General features: G+C 36.6%; 1 protein-coding gene across 8 annotated transcripts in view; it reads right to left on the reverse strand.

Moving 5' to 3' along the window:
* Positions 1–22,500, reverse strand: part of SOX6 (SRY-box transcription factor 6) — a 368,901-nt gene that overhangs the window by 219,419 nt on the left and 126,982 nt on the right. For 7 of the 8 annotated variants that reach the window (XM_031061343.1, XM_031061342.1, XM_031061337.1 and 4 more), the window contains one exon: positions 9,269–9,512. In XM_031061343.1, coding sequence (XP_030917203.1) covers positions 9,269–9,508 — 240 coding nt within the window. In that variant the 5' untranslated portion in view covers positions 9,509–9,512. The remainder of the gene's footprint in view (positions 1–9,268; positions 9,513–22,500) is intronic. The other variant, XM_031061339.1, reaches the window with a different exon arrangement.

Raw genomic sequence — 22,500 nt, forward strand, 5'->3', positions numbered from 1 at the left:
TCTGAGAAAATTAATTTTTAGCAAGCGCATTCCTTAAATTTCACAAGTTACATGGGTTATATTCTTCAAGAAGATAGCTGATGGTTTCTGTATAAAGAAAGGAAAAGCCTTATAGGCTCTTAGATGTTTCTACTGAAAAGGGATTGAGCAAATAATAATAATTTTCTTGTTAGTGTAAAAAAAAATTTTCTTTTGTATTTAGATTCAAACAATTTAAGTAGCTCATTTTCCATCAGTGCTCCCACTGGTTTAAACAGGATAAATGAGAGTACTGCTGAAAATTACAAAAATAAAAGTATTGATATCTGACCCAGTATTTTTCATATTGGGAAGCCAATATCTATAGCAATACCTGCAAGCTGAATCATGAGCCAACTTGGTCACCTTCTATGAAGTCTTTTCACTTCCAAAATAGAGCAATCAGACACAAAATTACAGTTCTATTGGTGAGAGATTACAGGCTAAAAAGACAATTCAGTATTCTTGCTCCTTCCTCCAAATAGCCAAGTAAAAAATACAGGGGGCTGTATTTGTGGGTTGAGATGCAACATCTCAATTTGGGGACACCACAATCATGAGTATAAATCTGGCTTGTGGAAGGATCTCTGTTTGGTGTCCTCCTAAGTGTTAAGGACAGACCAACAGCCTGGTGAGCTGGATTCTCTTGTCAGGAGTCTCAAACGGGGGGAAGCGCACAGGGCTGCGGATTTTAATGGCAGCATTTACGTTTCACGTCGGGAGGGGGGATCCTCTGGAGCTCTCTGAAGGTGAGAAAAGAGGAAACCTTGTGAAATGAAACTGAAGGCTCTATGAAATCAAGGTCACAGTGTTAGTTAGCAATTTAATAATAACTGTGATCAACTTTGATTGAAAGTTGACGACTGCAATCCCACTTAATAGCCAGAGAGAAAACTGTTTCTGTAAGAGTTCAACTGAAATCACAGGATGAATGGCCAAGAAGTAGAAAGCAAATATTACTAACATAAAATGTGTTAGCTGAATTGCTTATTTCCATGTGGATGAGGCTTTTCTGTTATAAAGGGATATTTATCTGTCTCTGCATTGAATGGGACACATGTAAACACCCCAGGAAAGTTGGATATCCAGAGTGGTTTTGATTCCAAGTACTAGAGGCATGCTGGCACTTGGAACTAGTCTGGAGTTAACATATAATGAAAGCAAATGTTTACAAAATCATTTCCAATCACTACATTAAATATGGTTTCCCATTTTGAGGAATTTAATTAAATAGAATTAAAATAAATTAAAAATCTAAGTGATCATTTCCAATTCTCATCTGATTAAGAAAAAAACACAAAAGTTTTATTAAGAAAGATTTATTTAAATCCAAGGCTTGAGAATGACTGCTATGAGCTATTGAGAAAACATCATTTGTTAAGTCTCAGCAAATTATGCTAGTGGGAGGGCAAATGGCAAATAATGAAATAAAGCTTCAAGTCTTTTGCTCAGCATTTACTCTGATAAAACTTATACTGATTTCACTGCCAAAGTATAGGCTGAATACAATCTCTAAAGGGCTTGTATTCCATCTTTTATACAGTTCTAAAAACTTCAAGAAGAATCAATACAACAGTAAGCTCTAAGCCAAGAAATATTATGTTAAATTGAGAATAAAAAAAAAAATTAAAAAAGAAAATAACTTTAGATCAAAGGTTTGAAAATGAGATGTCCTAATAATCAAGCACATATAATTTAAGTATGGTCTTATGAAGAGGTCACTGCAAAACCAGCTGTCTGTTTGGAAGGCATGGGCAGGGACATTTTGTTTTATGTAAAATACATTATATTTATACTATATTGCTTAATTTCAACAATCCCTTTCTACTCAGGTGTTGGAGCAAACCAGGTGAACCAACATTGGGTACACAGATTTCAGAAGGTTACAATTTTTCAGCTTTGTGATTCAAACCTTTCTCTTTACAAATGAGCAGTGATTTGAAACACGTTGGCAGGCACTTTGCTCCATTCCACGACAGAAAAACACCCCAAAATTTTTAAATACAATGACAGATCACTTCTATATGGCAATCAACTCACCCACAAATGATATTCATAAACTCATGTGCTTTTGTAAGAGTTAGATGCTAAGGATTTCCTTAATTATCCAAATACCATCTGTCCTAACTCCCTGTGTTTATGTTTGGTAATAAATCACAACAATATTGCGACTTTATGCCCTGCACTTTGGTTAAATGCTCATATTAAGGAAAAAGCAATGGACAGCCATTTACAAAATGATTATTTAGACTTACATTTTCATCTAAACTGAAACTAAAGAAGCATTGTGATCAGTCCCAGCTGATCAGCACTGTTTACCTCTTGGGTAAATAAAGACATGTATTTTTTGATGCATGCTTATCAGAAGTTGCCAAATAAAACAAGGACTGTGTGGCTTGGATATTCCAGACCACTTTGTATATATCCAACTTCCCCCTATTAGGTCATATTAATTGTCCAACTTATAACTAGGTCTATTGTAAATAGAAAAATAAAATTTGTCTCTATGTTTCTAGCAATATTGAATGCACATGAAAATCCTCCTCTGTATATAGTTACATGACATGTAGTACATGCTTTATGTCCCCTTTTAGCTTTTGCAGAGGAATGCATGCAGGAAACCAGCCTGCTGCATAGAGTACTTGCATTTCTTTAAGGTAAACACTGATGAAACATTTGGAAGATTGAAATAAAAACAAGAAATTTATGAGACATAAAGGTATCACATAAAATTGCTGTGAATTACAATAACATTGGCTGAATCCCAGAACAGATAATCCTTATAAACATGCAGGAATGTTGTAAACTGTATATGAATGTCAGTGATACAGTACATTAGGAGATTCATATTACACTTGGTGCTGTGTAAGTCTCAGTCCCTGGGTTTTTCATGGCCTCAAAGATTAAAATAAATATATGTAGTATCTTTCCTTCCTCCATGAAGATATTTTATGTACACAGTTTTATTATGCTGAACAAAGATACCAAAGTCTGTTTTCTCTTGAGCTGTCAAAGTACAAAAGAAATGCAAAAAGTCCTTGCACAGATGTAGTAAAGTGCTGGATTTTATCTTTTGGCAGGTGCTCAATATGCAGCCCACATAATCACATGTTAATGACTGGAGTGTGTTAATCAGCATGCATACCTGATTCCTTCTTGCCCAAGGAAAAAAAAAATTAACAATTTAGAACGTGTTAATGCTTCTACTTTTGAAAAAATTCATGTCAATATACAGAAGTGAATTAAAAAGTTTTCAGAAATTGCTTCATAAAAACAGGAAATGTTAAAATAGGAGAAAGGAATAAAATTACTACAGATTTAGATGAACATAAACCACAAGTCTTTTGCGAAGAACTCAGGTGATGATTAATTCTGTTTAAACACAGTTCACCCTAGAATATAGGGAAAGGTTTAAAATAGACTGTGCATTTGGAAAAGAAAAATTACAATGTCAAAATGAAAATAAAACAAAACAAGCATGCCAACAAGAACAATTATTTGATTCTTCTTCAAATAAAGTTCAATTTTATATTTCACCACCTCCACTAAACACATTATCCCACACACTTCTAGGGAATTGTTTTATTGTTTTTAATATGAAATGTTAACATCTTTTTATGCTAAAGATAGTAAAACAAAGTCCTTGATATTTCAAACCTTTAGACATGTGCTTAACATTATAGTTGCTGGTAGTTCTAATAAAGTAAAGTTAAGCACATACATGAATGCCTTCTGAATCAGAACAACATGCTTAAAAATAATTAATTCTATCTTTTCTGCAATATATTTTTCAGAGGTGTTTATTTTATGGATATATAAAATACCCATATCCTCAGCTTTTACACACCCTTTAATTTCAGCCAAAACTTCGTACCCATGCAATTATGTATGTAGGTATTTATCTCTTTAGTTAGATAAAAATTCTAATGCACTACCTGGCTTGCAGAAATAATATCACAAGCAGAGTAGAATTGCTTTCGATGATCACAAAACTCAGATTTGTACATGTAAATAACAGCTGCATGAGCAATTTAGCAGAAACAGAATTGCCAGAGTTTAGGGCATTTATGTTTGATGCATTTTATATGTTCATATTCAGCCCATAAAGGAACCAAAAATAAAATTTCAAAACATGTAATTGTATCTATAACTTTCAAGAATTTGAAGCCATGAATTTATATAACAACAAATTCACAGTGTTTAGCATGTGTAAATGTTTTTCAATGATCTTCCCTAAACACCTGAGTTTATTTTCCTTAAAGGGAAGAACCTTCAACATGAGCAGTTAATAACATGGAGCAGGAGGCGGGGGGGGAAGCAACAGGATTGTGCCTGTTTTATGTAGAGAGAGAAGCACCAAAATATTAAGAGCTTTAGGATACCACCTATTTCTGCCTTTCTGGTGGCAGTAGCTTTGCTAAAGCTATATAAAATAAAATGTGATACTTGGTAATAAAATTATTTTAAAAGGAACAAATACATGTGATATGAAAAGATCTTCAATTTCTCTGCTGCACACATAAATCTGCTCTCAGTACTGCTGAGATGTACATGCAGCCACAGTGGAAAGGTAGGAAGCCTTTCACTCCTTTGGCAAGAAGTCAACAAATGATAGAGTCTTGACGTAATTATGAACTATCTGTCAATGCTGCCATTTGAGATAAAATCCAATGAGATACAATTAGTTTCTAAATCCAAGGGATCTCTGAATGATGTTACAAAATGTACAGGGAAACACAACATATATTTGGAGACAATTAATTTAATTTGTGTGTCTGTGTTTGGTTTCCCTCGGTCCAGGGAAATAACACCCATCGTTGAGACTGAGTTTGCTGCAGGGGTTCCCTGTGAGAGTCCCTCCCATCCAAATAACAGCAGAGCATAAAAGATTTGCCTGCCCTCATCCAGTGCATGCGCACACTGTCTCACTAACTCCAGCTGCCAGCTGCCCTGGAGTCCTGGGCAGGGGGAACAGCAGTGGGAAAAGGGTCCAGTGACCACCTACAAGTGATCCCCACAGTGCTTGTGAGCTCCTCACAACCCTGCTTGTTACACTAGGATTGGGGGTGGGAAGAGAATTTACCTCTCTGTGGATTAGTTACTGGTGGGAGCAGATGAGAAACTGTGCCTTTTGGAGAAAGGGTCCACATTTCTTTAGATTAAAGCTGCTAAAATTTATTGTTCATGAGTCCCAAGTCTAGCCTTAATAGCATGGGAATACACCACCCCATTCCTCAAAGAAGGTAAAGTCACTTCTCCGTCTAAATTTGTGTTTTCTTGTTGGCCCTGCTTTCTCCTGATACTTCACAGCAAAAATAAAAAAAACATTGTAATTTACCTCATGGGCTGTGTGGGACTCTGTATGAAGATGGGGGCCATTCCTGGTCCCACAGTGAGTAAACATATTAATATTTTCCATTTCTTTGCATGCTGGTCACTAAATATATTACTGGGATACAACAACTCAATTACTATTAAATTTAGCAAAATTAAATATTTTTGGCCTTTCCCGCTCAACCTCTCTGTTGCCTTAACAGAGACAAATTTTGGATGCAATCTAAAAATTTGACTATTTTCATGCCTGCTTCTCACTGTCTCGTTGGACAAGGCACAATACTTTCACCATTATCTTAGTACCACTTTGTCCTCTTCCCTACAGTTTACCACAACTAATAGATATGGCCTTAGCCTGAAATAGGTTTTATTGTCTAGTAGGGCTACAATCAGCAATAAATACCCAGAGATCCAGGTGTTTTACACTAAGTTACAGTTAGAAAGATAAGTATAATCTTTTCAGCTCAGTAATATGAATTTACAGAAATCTTTGGGTTGCTTTATCTTCCCCACACTGTAACATCAAATTGGCTGGTGAAATGATACTGGCAGTATAAGTCATTACAGGTCTGACGTTACAGTTGTTACACATTGCTGAATCTGTCAAATGAAAAGGGAGCACAAAGGGAATTTCCAAATGCAGCTGCTATTTCCCATTTGTTAAATCCTTTTATTACACCATATAAGTACACAGCTGGGAAATACTATAGAGTAGGAGTTAAAACAAAATATTTTGGCTTCCAGACATTCAGAATACACAAAGGACTCAGTGGAAAGCAATGCCTGATATCAAAAGGGAGTGAAAGTTTGAAAACATTTCTAGCCAGTGTGGTTTTTTTCTGATAATGAACAATGTCGTTTAAAGGTATCTTACATTACCGAAAGTGCTGCATGCCATAAATGTTGGGTAGAAATGCAATTTTTTTTCACTAAAATTGCCCTCCTACAGTATCTTTTCTAAACTTGAGATCTGTACAGCCCTCGTAGCAAATTATGATGCATACTGTGGGCTCTTTCAAATTCCAGTCAACTCCTTAGTAGTTTTAAGGACAGAAAGGATGCAGGATTGTGCTCTTAATTAGATACCAGATAAAAGAGAAATTTTTCCTCCCCATATGTCGACACAGCATTCTTTGAATTTACTATCTTTTAAGCAGACAACACACATTATTGATGCATTTTAATGACAGCACTACTGTCTTTACTTTCAAAGTAAATTCTATGAACAGGTGCTTCTTCAAATCTGCCTCTAAAGGATCCGTCTGGGAAAGGTCAGAAAGTGCTTACCTTCTGGGAATTTGGGTTTATTAAGCAAAAAAGTGGCCACTGCCACAACACCTATCTCAGAATTGCCCAACCCACCTTCTGGAATCTGTCTTTCTGGAAAGAAACATCTCTCCTCCCTCTAAGGAGTATGAACAAGTTTTCATCAGGATAGTTGCAGGTCTCTCTAAATTCTTTCTTAACAATATAAATGCCTGCTTGACTAAGATACTTCAGAGAAACTCTCTGCAATTAATATAGGCTTAAATGTTTGTTCATAAAGAACATATTTAAGTGAGGAAAAAAAATCATGAAAAATCAAACAAGGTACTTAAATTAGAGTCCCTCAAGGAGAAAAAAAATTTCCCTACTTCACTGTTGTGATCTCACAAGCTATCTAAGTCACCAAACTGTATATACACCTGGACCTTGCTCTGTACATTTAGAACTCTTTTAATTGCAACCAAAAAACATGTCTTAGTCTTCACTGGTAGCCAAGCCTTGTAAATTAGACCCAGCTTTGAGCTGGGAAGAAAAAGAAATCCATTTGGTTTAGCTGAGAGCTTGTGAAATAAGTCTGACATATATCCACCACCAGATTTAAGCCCAGGGACTTGTGGAAACTGCTAATGATTTTCAGGACATTCATCTACATGGAATATTTACTGGAAAAAGGAGATAGGAAAACCAGAGTGCTAAGTCCCTCAAGCAAAGTTTATGCACCTGTTCTGCAACATGAGAGGCTGTGCAGTGATTCGTGCCTGTCCAGAGGTACAGCGAGTGTTGACATGACAGTGCAGCATGAGGAAAGGAAACAGAGATTGCTCTCTCTCACTGGGACTGCAAACCCCTCCAGAGCAATGTGAGCACAAATGATCACACTGTACAAGGGCCAACCATTTCACCTCACTTCAGGTCCAAGGAACAGGCTGAACCAAAAAAAAAAAAAAAAGCTGCATGGAAGGACTGCTGGAATCTAGGAGTTCCTTTCTCTCTAGGACACAGAGTAATTTTATCTATGATACTGGTGTCCTAATATCAAAATTCCAAGAGTGCACCTGCCTCTCTGAGTGAATGGAGAAGTAGCTGATGAATTCACAGATTAACTTTTTCCATCAACAAACTGGATCAGTCCTTTCTAGTCTGCATGCAGCTTGTCCTCCTGATAACACAGAAGTTTAAATTATTCTAATGTCCTTATTGCATAACTTGGGCAAAAGAGTGACTCTCAGTCCAAAATTCTGAATATAAGCCATAAATACATCTTACAACCTACCTTTCCAAATCACTAATCTATAATCATTTTTCTTTAAAAGTGATTTTGCAGTGGAAGTTTTGCCTTCTTCATGACAGTCACCCAAATACATAAAAATATTTAACGCCTGACAGAAAGTTCTGCACTGGGTTAAATTGTGCATTACAGATTAGATAGCATTTTTCTGGTTTGGTTTGATCTCTTGAATCATTTGGATTTTAGGAGGAAAAAACCAACATTATATTTTAACAAAACAAATGCTATTATTAAACTAACTCCAGACATGACAATAGGTACGAAGAACTGTGGTATCTCTGCTGATTAATCCATTAGAATTATTGCATCTAGTCAAATTTGAAATAAGTCCATTATTGTTAGTGGTGCTAAAAAAATCTGCAATTGTGCTTAACATTATTAAAATCTGCTGATTAGTACAGGAAAAAAAAAGTTTTGCTGAAAAAAATCTGATCGTAAGTATTTAATAGAAATTGAGAAATTTTATGAAAATGCAAATTATTCTTTTTAAGCTGTCTGAATTTAAGGTTTTTGAAAGTAATTTTCCAGAGAGTCTGGAATTATGATGTTCTAAATTTACAGAACACTTGGCTGCTCCACATACCTTAATTCTGTTTCTGAGGAACACATGCAAGGAAAATAAATTTACTAAGATGCTCTGTCCATTCAGCCTTCATTCAGCCTGCCCATTTATTGCAGAGTTTTGGGGATTCAGAGACAGAGCTACAACCACTATATAAATTACATTTAGGCTGCTGAAGAGAATAGGGATAATAATTCTGATCATATCCAACATCACCTGTGTATAAGTGGTGATCTAGCTACTCATAAGCACCTTTCCCCTCCACAAAAATTTGTAATTTCCTAAAAGCACGGTAGGATGTTTGTGTCACCTAAAATGCCAGTTTCTTTTGTGTCACATAAAATGCCAGCTTCTTTGTTGCTACGTAAAGATATAATATTCTAAATTGGTAGGTCCTATTTCTGAAAGATGAGTAAAAAAAAATACATTAAAGTTTCTTCCTTCAGCACAACACTTTGCAGATGACAAACAGTTGTGAGCTACATCCTCCTGTCAGAAATTAATGCTTGAATATATGAGCTAGAAAGGTTATGACATAAATCAAGGTATGAATGAAAACATGATAAATAGATGCATTTCCTTTCAGAAGGTGAACTCATCAAATGACCTCATTCAAATAGACCTGTATACTTAAGTAAATTATACAATTGTAATTTACAATTACACCACACAATGTTGATCTACTGCTGACGTTTTAGCATTTAAAAAGCTTTACACCTGCACACGTCTTCCCAAAGGGCAGTGAGCAATCTCTTACAGCACTAAATTTGGAAAGCCCCTGTGGGGACAGCCAAACTCACCATTCTGTGTTGGGCTGAGATTACTCCATCCCACTCGGGGTCCTGCTGGATGGTGGTGACCAGGGTGGGGAGCTCCTCGGAGTGAGGTTTGTTGTGCATGACATTGTGTAGAGGCAGATGAGGGGCCGCGTGCTGGTCGCTGTTGCCCTCTTCCTTGTCTCGTGGTGCTAAGTCCTGGGTCATTGTTTCCTCTCCATCAGCTGCACATGCAAATGGAGAGGTAGCCTGCTTGGAAGACATTCTTCTGCGAGACAAGAGAAGGAGACAAAAAGAAAACATTGGTGTTCAGTGACAAAAAAAAAAAAAATCAAGCTCAGAACAGTCCTCTAAGTGCATCACACCTGCCTAGAACAGTAACAAATTAATCACCTGCAGTCAACAGAATTTTTATTCTAAAAAGCACAAGCTTGAGGATCTGGACCCAGAACACTGAGGAAAAGTACTCCTTGATGCCAAGACAAGGTCAGGGTTAAGTTATATGGCATCATTCTATACATTAAGACTTGTCAAACAATATAATTTTCTCCAGCCATAAGAAAATAGTGATTTTATTGGTATATTCATGCTGATTCTGTATGAGTTCAATTCTTTAAACTCTTACTCCCATGAGCAACCTGAAGCTTACAAGCAAACCTTTAAAGGAGAGAGCTCATCATGCTTACCTGACCTCATTCCTTGCAAGCAGAAGTTGCTTTCTACATATATGAGATAAATTTTAAATCCATTTAAAATTCTGCTAAATGAGTCCTTTTGCTGTTTGTTTAAAGCTATACTGCTTTTAGACAGTTTAAAATTTTGCCCCGTTTTACCTTTCAGAAAGTGCTTTGAGAAGCTCATGTGAAAAGTATTCTAAACCTAAAAGGTTTGTTAAATGGATGGATAATACCTTAGCAACATTTTACAGTTCAAACTAAAAACCTAAAATAATTATGTTTCTTTTCATATTAGACATGAAGTACAGGATATAGCTTAACAAAATACTTTGAATTACTTAAAAGTGCAAGGAATAAATGCACTGATTTATGTTAAATGCCTTTTCCTAATAATGGCCTCTTACTACCATCTCATATGCAAACACAGCTTTCGCCACAGTTTCTGCACTTAGATGAAAATATTACTGACTTGAACTCAAAATCTGAAAACACTGTCATTTAAAATTTCTAGTAAGATTAACTGCAACTGTTAAAACAATCATTAATAAACCTGAAAAGGGACAGCTAAAATATATTAGTTATTTTCCCAGGTCTTAGTAACTACAGAATATCCTTGACACCAAAATTGCTGAGAAACTAAGGAATAAGATCTTCACCTTAATTGCTTTCTAACAATAATTGATTTCATACCATTTCTTTAAAAATGCACAAATCAGTTAACATAGGAAACCACATGAGCATTTTTCAAATTAGCAAATCATTAACTTGCTAGTACTGTTTCTACAGACAAATAAATACTGATTAAAGGGTCTGGAAATCTGAGACTAACAGTTAAATTTAAAAATCTGTCACATGCTTTCATGAATATTACAGTGAAGGAAATATCAAGTGCAAAGAAAAATAATTAAGTTAATTCCAATTTAAACAGTAGTTTTTATGTAGCAGCCTGTGTTTCACATAGGATTTAACAGCTAATGCTAAATTTCTCACAATTAATGAGGGAGTTCAGATTTAGTATCCTACAGTGAAAAAAAAATTAATATAGGATCAACTAATCTAATTATGTACAGTTCAATATGAAAGTATTACAAGCTTTGAAGTGCTCTGAAACATATTAAAACACTGATACCTATTTAGAATAACTATTCTGTAAATAGAGATAATCCTGCCTCTTAAACTCAATACTGGTGGGGGAAAAAAAGGTTTGTGTTTCCTTTAGGGAAGCCTAAGTGTAAGTGGGAGTCTAACATGAGTGCTGCCAATAAGCAGAACCGAGGAATTTAAACCGTGCGTTGCATTCTTCCTATGCTAAAGAATTTGTGTTGATGCTACAGAGAACATGCCAAGAGTTCAGCAACCAGATTATCGTGTGCACTTCAAAAGGTTCTGGCTCATAATTGCTATGATCCAAGATAAAATAAAAGGTTGCTTTCCCTTTTCTCATTAAAGTAGTCACGTTAATGCAATCACTCACATGAAAATATAAGTCATGCTCTGCGTAATTTTAAAACCCGACATGAAAACCGAAAGTCACAATAAAGGTTTTTCCTTTCTTTCACCTTCTCAACAGATCTCATTCCTGTTTCATACTGAACGAGCTCCTGTGTAAAGCAAGAGCTATGGCTGTTTCTTCACCATAAATTAATCATGACACAAAACTAGAAATGAAAATGTCTCTTAAGAATAATTTCAACTACAAACTGCACCAATGAATAATACTGCACAATCCTAATTAAACACAACTCTGCAGCTGCAAAAATAGGCTGAATCTGTCCAAAGCTATGAGTTGGCTTTAAAGGCTGGTTTGTTAGGGACTGTTTTCTTAAGGAAGGCTGGGCCCTCAGTCTTAATCAGCCAATAAATTATTTCCTGCAATTACATTAAATAGAAAATTATCTTCAAATTGGGAATGTTAATTGAAAATCAAAATTCAGACTGAAGTTTAGAAATTACATGCTGAATATAATTAGTCTAGAAAGGCTTCACCTCTATTTCATAAACAGGCTTTTGGTGTTTCCCCAAGTGACCATTCAGCAAAGCTATCTACTGGTAATGCACTGTAAGGGAAGCATTTTTTTCCTTGACATGTACACTAACACACCTTAGTCTTATTTGTGATGTTTTAAACACAATTCAATAAAAATCTCCATTCAATTGCTGTGAAGTTGATTACATAAAGGGACTTTGTTAATATTAAAAATAAAATTATAAAAAGTCCCATTGACTAATAATCTCAAGCCATGCCCAGCAACTTCTTTCTGTACTGGAGCAAGAGAACAGACCAAGGGTAGGATTCAAGCGCTTCCTAGCTCCACCCACCACTTCTCCCCCCTGCTGCATTATGGACAGACACCTTCCATGCTGCACTTTAATCAGTCACCTATAGTCTTGGAGCCTGGAAGGGAAGACAGGCTCAGGCAGGCCTCCCAGGCACTTGCTTTTCTCATGGCATAATTTTTAGGGGTGTGTTTCACTTCTATTTTCTCCAAAGCTTTGTTAAAACAACTAGATTTAACGGTAACTTTTTGGTTGTTAGATTAAAAACATTGGGTTTAAAGGGACAGATGTGTAGGGACCTGTTAGATTAAGCTCTCCACATTCTTTTGCCAGCACAATCATTAAATCAGTGAATATACTTCATTTTTACATGGCTTTCTGAGGGTGTCCAGTTATGCCTGGGTTTGCAATCAGGAAAGCAGAGCAAATTTAAACTCTGCAGATGGGTGTTATCCAGCCATTTGGGAGAATTCTGAACACGTGATTCCATCAGGTCAAAAGGCAGAGTTCAGTCAATAACTCCAAGGTCTCATTCAATTCCAGTGGAGAAGACTCTGGCCCAGTTGAGTAGTTTATGTTTATGATAAAATTAAGCTGTAGAGCAGCGTGTTGTGTTAAAATATTTCAATGTTAAAATATGAGCATGAATAGCAGTCAAATTTTAAGCCATAACAACTTCCCAATTTTATATTTAAAATATTCAAAATGCATTTGCTAAAATCCCTGCTGAGAGGAGAAAAAAAAATCAATATTCATAATAAATAAGGCTTGTAAAACATATCAGAAATTTACTAATTTCCATTATAATTTTTTTTCTGCTATTATCAATTAAACTCACTGGAATGATTTAAAAAAAAAAAAGTTTCTGATAAAAAATATCTCCCTAGTTATAACCCCTGCAAACAGGGGTTTATAATGGAAGTGCTGACACAACCCTAACTACAGCAGCGCAAATGGTGCCGCTATAATACACAAAATCAAGTTCTATTATTCTAAACTATCCTCGCTCGGGGGGTTTTCTTTACTGTGCTCCCAGACAAACTGCTGAAGCATGAAAAATTTAAATGCAATCAAGTGGGTCCAATTCTACTTTACTAGAACAAGTGTCTACAGTGGTACAATCTTAAAAGAAGATGCAACAGATTTGTTTGCTGCTTTTCTTTCTTTTTTCTTTTTTAGCTGTTTATTTATAATACTGTGCAGTGGAGATAAAATAAGAGAGGAAATTACACTCACATTATATCAGTATATTGATTACACAGCACACAATCAGAAAGAAAACTACATTGTGAAATTGTTGCTTTGGTTAAATTGACAGATTAGCTGAACACAGCAATCACTAAAGGTGGAAAATATATCTAATGGGTATGAGAAAAGGTTGAAAAAGAACCTAATTAACTGAAGTCCTATCACCTACTCAAGTCTGAGAATTTAAAAAATCTTGATCCATATTTTCCAACTCTAGAATAAATTCTACCTCATTTTGAATTTATCAAAAGGTCAGTAAACCTGAAGGATTGGACCCCAACTTCAGTCAGCCTCAGGTAGAAAAGCTAAAATTGAACTGCTACAGGTTTTTTTACCTACAAAAACACAATCCCAAACAGCTTCACTTGCTATAGATATGACCTGATTTTTTATTTGTAACCAGAGAAGAAATTCTGTCTGCCCTAAAGAAGACAGCCAGTCAGATTGACAAAACGATGGTTTTTCTTTTTTCCTACATGCAGTGTGTTATACCTTTGGTAAATGCAAATGTTAATACTTTTTTTTTTTGCCTAAGGTTTTCCTCAAATTCTTCAAAAAAATCATACCCTCTTTTTCAAAACAATTAGCTGGTAGTCCTGACATGAAAGGTTTCCAAAGCCTGAAAAATCTTCCATCCCTGTTGACTGCTCAAATGATTAAATGTTACAGTAGCAATTAAGGCAAGACGTGGAGTTTCAGCTGCCAGACATTTCAGAATCAAGCCACAAAGTATAACAACAGATAACAACAATGCAATGGCCCAGACACTGTTCCAAAAACATATAAACTGAGCAATAACAACAGATATATGACAAAGCAGACTTATAGTTGGCTGGGGACTCTCGCTTCTGCTCTGCTCCACCCTCACAAAGCATTCATAAACCTAGAGGCATGTCTACACTGCAGCCACATAAATGACTGCTTTGTAATGCTCAGATATCCAAACTAATTTTAAACAAGCTTGCTTCTGATAGCTCTCCAACTACAGTAGCGTGGTGCTCAGATGGACTAATTCATCCTGCTTTAGTGACTGCAGCAGAGACATAACCCAGGTCTACAGCTCCAACAGTAGATTGGAATCAGATTAGATTAGAAATATATTCGCTTACAGAGCTTTTATGAACAGTCTCCATTCCTTTTCCCCAAAGTGCCAGATTAAAGTACTTAAGTGCATGATTAACTGTAAGTATGCAAGCAGTCCACTAATTTCAAATTGGACTACTCAGTTTCAAAAAGTTAAGCACATGTCTAAGTGCTTTGGTGACTCCAGAACTAAATAAATTAAAAGAAACCATTTTTAGAGGTACTCATAACCTTTTAAGCATTTCCTTCTAAACTTTTATGCTAACCTGGTGTTCATAACTAAAAAAAAAAAAAAAAAACAAAAGAATCAGCCACAGCATCTTATCCCTTCCCAGGTTTTAAAATGGGCATACTCCTCTCATAATTTTAAACATTGTTACAGGACCCTCCCTCAAAAATCATCACTTAACTTTGGGGTATATTAGATGCATTATAGCTCAGATAGACTTAAAGAAAAATGAATGTGTTCTAGCAATAGCCAAAATATTTTGCAGTTCTGCCCTGTAAAATAATGTTGTGTAGGCAGAACCCAGCAACGTAACTCACTGTAAAGCTAATGCTGTAATCTTTATGCCATTTTAGAATAAACAGCTATTTCCTAAAATTATGAAATCTTGAAAATCTTGTCTCTCTTTTCAAGGAGAATTAGTAGCACAATTGAACAGTCAGTAAAAGATTTTGTACTCCTGGGGCCCCACACCTCAACATAAATCCCTCTGCACAAAGCCCGAATAGCTCAAGAAGGCTGCAATGGGAGAGAATCTGTTTCTGTTCCTGGCTCTGAGTCACAGCAAGGCCTCAGGCCAATCAACTCAACTCCCTCAAGCTCTTCCTTGGCTTCATTTTGCAGGAATTCTACATGAATTAGTTACATATAGATCATAAACAGCATTGCAAGATTAGAGAGTTTATGGTAATCGCAGGAACCACCTTGGAAATAAAAGGGCGGGAGGGGGAGTGGAAGCAAATGTGATTCAAGAAATGACAGCTAAAATGTTAACTGAGCACCCAAATCTCTGGCTGAAATAAGCATCAAGCTAAGCAATACACCCACGGCTTCCAAGATACACACTCAGCTATTCTTGCATTTGTTTTTCCAATCCAAGCAAATTACCCTTCTGCTAATAGATATGAATCCAAATCACAAAGTTTGACTTCAGATTCAGACTTCCTCAAAGCTCAGAGGGAAGAACTTTTATGGTATGTCTTCTCCTTTGAAAAAAAAATAACATGAGGGAAAAAAAAAACCTGCATTTGGAATTTTTTGGAAAGCCATTTTCTTATGTTCTGCCATTAGAGTGACCTCCCCAGCCATGCAGTCATGCTGAACTACTAGGATTAGTGAATGAGCTCTTATCTCTTTACCTAGTTCTTGAAAGCATCAAAATGGACACACCAAAACAGCCTCACAACCCCTCTGGACTTTTCACTGAAAATTCAAAATGTCTGTTTGGATTCACAAATGCCAAAATCACAACCTATCTTTTTAGCAAGCTAAATACTCTGTTCTCTTTATCCCCTACCAGAAGCTTTCACTGAAAATGCCTAAGGTGAACAAACCCGCATGGAACACAGTAAAAGAGCAGTGAAAGAATAGTCACTTGGCACCTGGGATGTGCTCATCTTCAGTCACAGTAGTTAATATTTTCTATAGTTTATATTTAGCTGACAATATTGCTGTCACATTATTTAAACAGCTTGAGACTGTTCTTTGGACTGGAGCTCATATGCCCTGGAATGCTTTGACTCATGAATTGTTTCTCCTGATAATGTTACATCACGTAACCACCTCTGTTTAATTGGTTGGTATTAGCTTCTCAGTGATGGCTGCCTTTAAAGTCCTATGACTGGGCCATGTGTCTCTGGATATCCAATTTCTTACTGTTGGAAAAAGAAAAAAAAAAAAAAGGCAGTACTGACTTCCAGCTATCTTTACCAATAATTATGGGAACAAGAGTGAGCGTGCCAAGAATTTATCTATCAGCAACTTATTAGGATTTGTTTTTCTAGGCAGCAAGTAAGAGAAAATATGATATAAATAAAAGCAATCCTTAACAATAACATTAGAAAACAATGCTTGCTATAAATAACCACTAATCCACATATTTTTATGGATCAGAATTACTTGTTTATCTGAATGATTATAGAAATGGTTTTGATAAATAATGCCTAAAAACACTAAAATAGGAAAAACTTATTTTAGCATGTTTAGACTTTGAGACTTTACACAGAAGCAAAAATACCTTTTTTTTCTCCCTTAAAAAGACAGTTAAGAAATTGTTCTAATAACTGAAAATCTTCCTGATCACACTTAGACCTGGTGGGCACAAGTTCCTGAAAGGTTCATTAAATCCTTTCAAGATTCCACTAGAAACATGCTCCAATGCTAAGATACAGTATTCTCATATTATTTCCCTCCTATGATACATTTTCAGGAGTTGCCTAAAATTCCATGTGATGAGTTAAACAGTTAATTTTCAATCCTACAGGTGTGAAAAGTCACATGCCATCTCTCTGCATTTCAGAACAGAAATATCAATACAGCCAGACTTGTTTCCCCCCCCCTCCCATTTCCTACTCCCTCCTTTCCATATTTTTAGTTCTCAGCTCTAAGTCAAGCCAAACAGCTCAGCAGACAGAGAAATGAAGTATCAGTTTCAGGCTCACCTGTAGCCTGTTGCACTAAAGCACCAAATTAGAACCTCCATGTAGCACAAAACAATGGCTCTGCAGCTCAGTTACAGATTTTTCCTTTTAATAAAAACCTTACACTACAAGCCTAAAAATATTTCTAGCAGGCAAAACATTTCTGATTCAGTAGAGGTTATGCAAGCATCAAAGCACTTAAATATAGGTGCCAAACCACATTGCCAGGAGCTCTTAGTATTGTGAAGTACTGTTACCTGACAGCTCAGTGAATATAAAATTGCCTGTTTCTCCAACTGAAGACAATCAAATTGTCACCTTCCATTGTAATAACACACAACTTGAGATCAGCAAAGTGCCAACACAATTACCAGGAAGAAACAAAATGTAACAAAAATATCAGATCTAAAATTCTCTAAAGGGTAAACACTTCCATCTGGCTATTCACACACGCACAAAAAAAAGAAATAGGAGAGATTCAGATGAGAGATTTTATTCTCACTATCAAATATCCTAGTTAATTTAGCAATAAGATTTATTTGTAAAATAGAAAAAACGGCAAAAGGAGGTGATTCATGAAACATTAAAAATAAACACAGGTCAGAACTGTGCTGGCATTTTACTTGTGCACATTTAAAGTACTGCAAGGGTCAGCAGAGCTGCTGCTAGGGACGAGCATACATATCTGCATTGTTGTTATTATAAACTCATATATGTGAGGTTTCATAAAAAATTAACTCTAACTGGCACACAGCGTACTTTGGCACAAGCTACACATGACGTGCCACTTTTATTTGTTTATTTAAATGACTTCACTCTAAGAACTGAAAATGAAGTTTGAACTGCAGTCTGTCTCAAACTGGGACTTTCAGGATATTAAAAACTGAGGAAAACCTTTGAAGGAGGTAATCTGAATACATGAAAAATAGCATTTTCACCATATATTTCTTGAGGTTATTCAGCAAGTGGCCTACATATTCAGGAGTGAAATTTGCATTTTGGTGATGCAGAGATCTAATAACTAGAAATTGTTTTATATCTACAGTAGCTCTGGGCATCCTATAAACTACAAAAGAGTGTCTTAGGTAGGATATATATATGGAAAACTATTTTCATCTAGTTCACAGAAATGAAACAAAACTTAAACCCTTCTTGAAAAATTTGCACTGTAGGGTGATATAATGGATTATCTCTCCTGTGTTGACATTCCATTCACTACTAACACACACAAAGTTCCTGTGCATTTCTGGATGAAAATGCACATCACCTTCACATACTCTGTAAGGTTTCCCCAGCTATGGGCAAGTCAGAAGAGAAAAGAGCAGAGCTAAGACTCAGTCTTTGACATCAGCCTTTCTCTGAAGGACTGTTAAGGAATGGCAGTAATGGTCAAGGAGCTTTTTTCCCACCCTGCGCAGCTGCACCAGAGCGAGATATAACTCTAGCCCTTCGGCAAAAGCAGGTACAAGGACTACTTAAACACATTGTTAGCCTTGCAGAAAAGGATGAGATGCTGCTCCCCAATGTGCCTGGTATCAGGCGCCTCATCCACAGGAGCTCAGGTGCAACACAGAAAAGCTGGATTCTCCAACTGCAGCCTGCTCCCAGGCTTTGGCCTTTGATGGTTGCTCTTGTGCACTGCACCCAGTCACACAACAGCACCAGCAGGAACAGAGGAAGAAAGGAAGGTAGCAAAAACCCAAAACTATTTCAAAGGCCCAAGTACTTTGATCAGATAAAACATAACTAGACACAATGCCCATTTTTGTGCAACTTTGGAAAGTTCTGGTTTTAGTTCAGGGTCCTTACAATCAGGCTTTTAGAAGGCAGCATTGTCCACAATATTGCTTCGTTTTGAACTAAGGTCTATACAATACGATCATTACCTGTGGGCACAATGGGAACCCCAAAATGTGTTCATAGACCCCTGCAGGAGCCACCACATTCACCAGAGAGCTGCAACTATACTGGGAGAAAGAAGCATTCTGTTCAGAAAAAGATCACATGCCTAGGAAATCTACTCAGGAAATATTTGAGAAATACCCTTATTTGGTGGGCAGTGTGGCCAAGAACAAGGGTGGTAACATCTCTCTTATTCTCCCAAACTCTCCACTGCTCGGGCTGCTTTTCTTTTTATTTTAATTACCTTCACTACAAAAACATGAAGAAAAAAGATAAATAATTACAACACTCTAAGAAATCAAATAAAGTACAACAAAACATTTTCTCCTCTATTAATTAAGGTAATCAGCTGCTATTAAGTGCAAACAATTTAAAGTTCAATTTATTGAGACTTTGAACCTCCTATCCTTTCACCAGCTCCACAGGTGAAATATCTGCCAATTTTAACTGACTTTAAAAAAAGCCTGAAATAATAAGACATTGTTATTCAAAGTCTTAGCATGACATACTTAACATTAAATATTTTAGCTGTTATTTAGTTTAATACTAACCAGATTCCCAAATAAAGTTCTGTATTTCTTAAGGAATTCACTAAGGTATCTAAGGACTAGGCACTAAAAAGAATCAGAGAACATTAAAAAGCAATCATCACAGGAGAAACTTACACCACTTCACTATTCAGCTTGAAGAGATCAAGCAGCAGCAGTCCCTGCATGCAGCACTCTGAAACTGCATCAGTTGCAAAGCAAACTACAAACTCTCCCTGCCCTTTGGTTTCAGTTCTGTAACGCACCACAAAATTGTTAAAAAGAAATAATCTGCAGTAATTGAGGACCCTCCACTATCCCACTTTCACGGAAGGTTATAGAATACAGAATCTGCTCTCTGAGAAGGAAACATGCATATCAAAATCAATCATAAGGGTAAAGGTGAAGAGTGCTCAGGCTCGGAATTGGTCCACATTTCTGAGTGTTCAAAGTTCAGTGTCAGTAATTTTAAATGTGTTAAAGAACATAATGAAGAACAACTATCAGAGTACAAAAGAAAACACAAGCCAGCACACAAACCAAAGGCTCAGATGAAGTTGTTTCCAAACAATTAGAAAGTAAACAGACCAATGGTCTAAAATGCAGACTTTAAAATATTGTCAGTGATTTTAAATATTTTTTACCATTATCTTGCCCATCCAGTTAGATCCCCGGCAAGTGATTTTAGCTAAAAGGGTGAGATACCCTTTTATAACTTGTGATGCAGCATGTTTACCATTGAAATATACGGCGCCTTATGGTGGTTTTCATCTCTGACCCATTTTTTCCTATATATTAAGGATAAAACACACGATCTGCATTTGTAAGGGAGTCTTGTCTTTTCAAAGAGTGTCACTTTTTTTTGCTCAGGGCTGTATTTTGTAACCGTTCCCCACTTATGTTTATTGGTAATAATTTATACTAGACAAATAAACGGTGCATAATATGTGCAGACTATTACTTCAAAACTCAGATTTGAACAGTTTCGTTTTCTCACGGACATTTCTGGAGGGCTCTGTTAACAATTTCAAAGGCAGTGCCATACAGAACATGATACATACATAACATACACACAGATTTGCAGGCAGGTTTAGTTGGTACAGCTATCCTCACTACCATGAACCATAAACGAGACAATCCATTGCCTGTGGTTCTAACCAAAATATGTATAGAGCTGAAAAGAAATGTATCTTTTAATCTAGGAATTATGACACAGACACAGAATCCTTACAGATTTTTGAGAATGGGTCAGATCCTCAGACGCTGTAAATCAGAGCAGTTGTATTGAGGTTAACTCAATCCTATTTATTCATCAAAAAATATATCCTTAACTTTTCCTGGCATTGAAGATTTATGTTGGGTCTTTTTGCAGTATGGAATTTCTGTGTTTTCCATGAAAAACTGACTACCAGTATTAGCAGGAATCATATGACATGATAATATTCCTCCAAACACTCATCGCAGAGAAATGCAAAAAATAGTAAGGTAGATTGGGAATAGCGGCAGCCTGTATCCATTGCTGTCAGTATTTTTAAAGTGTATTCCTCTTGAGCTGATTCAAAATAACAAGACCTCTTCACTTACACAGACAAGCACTTTCAAAAAAAAACCCAAAAAATTACTTCTCCAACTGGCATAAGAGCTTATAGCAGATCATAATTTGGGGAGGAATCGAACACAAACTACTGAAACAAAAATAATTTATGTTTTAATTTGAACATGAATTCTTAGGCTGCTACTTGGCAAAGCACTGCAGTCCAGCAGCTCCTGTGGAGCAAGGTCATGAAAGAGACGGGGATCATCTAAATACGTAAGACCCCCAGTGCAGCAGGCACAAATTCTCACTAATTATTTGAGGTCACTTCAGTGCCCAGCACACAACCACTCTGGCAGCCTCCCCATGGCATTAGCACCATGCAGAGCAGGGCTGAGGTGACAGGACCAGGACAGGTGCCCATCAGCCCATCAGGAGGCACACACTTGGGCAGACAAAAATAAAGTGTGAAAGGGGAGATAGCAAAGACCCTTTTGGTTTCTTTCTGCTGTATCATTTTTGGTCATTGAGGTTTTGGAAGCTGATTCAGGCAGGGAAAAGCCCTACCTGGGCAGAACCTGGAGCTCACAGAGAGGCAGAGGGCCACCCTAGAAGGAGGCAGGTTTGGGGTGAGCCCATCTTTTCAGCAGAGGGTCAACCTCCAAGGGAAGGAACTTCTACAAAGAGGTTCTTCTTACACTGAGACTGTACCCTGGTTGTTTTTTCATAGAAGGTAATGAAGCAGTCTAATATTTGGCAATCAGCACAACTTCTCATGTTCCAGAAATCTCAAAATATCTTCACCTTTACAAAGCAACTCTCTCAACACTCTCGCTTTTACAAAAGAAACTGAGACACAGAGAGATTAATGAACTAACCCAAGGAAACAAAGAAAATCAAAAGTACAGAGGACTGGACTAACAGCCCTTTCCAGCTCCCTATGAAAGGCATAACTTGCAGCAAAAGATGAATCTCAAATCAGGCTTGTAATATGTTCACAGCCAAACAACTCTCTTCTCACTAGCAGACAAAGAAATCTTTCCTTACAATCATTTATTTCAATGAATAGATGTGTAGAGTTGCATTTATTTCTGTGGCTTTGTCATTATCAATTTACTATGCCATGTCACAAGTTACAGTTTACTTAAATCAGCCAGTAAATGCTGGGAGAAATGTTTGTTGACACTGAGTAGTGAATTCCTACAAAACCTGACTGCACTTCTGCACTGGCAAGGGCTGATCAAAGTGATATGAAACTGAAAGCTCCCACACCAGGATGAACACCACGTTAAGTACAAGTTCAGAATGAGGCTAGGGATGAAAAGCCAGTTCAAAAAATACAAACTGGATAATAAAATAAAA

This window comes from Geospiza fortis, unplaced genomic scaffold (genome assembly GCF_000277835.1).
Source record: "Geospiza fortis unplaced genomic scaffold, GeoFor_1.0 scaffold327, whole genome shotgun sequence".
NCBI lineage: Eukaryota > Metazoa > Chordata > Aves > Passeriformes > Thraupidae > Geospiza > Geospiza fortis.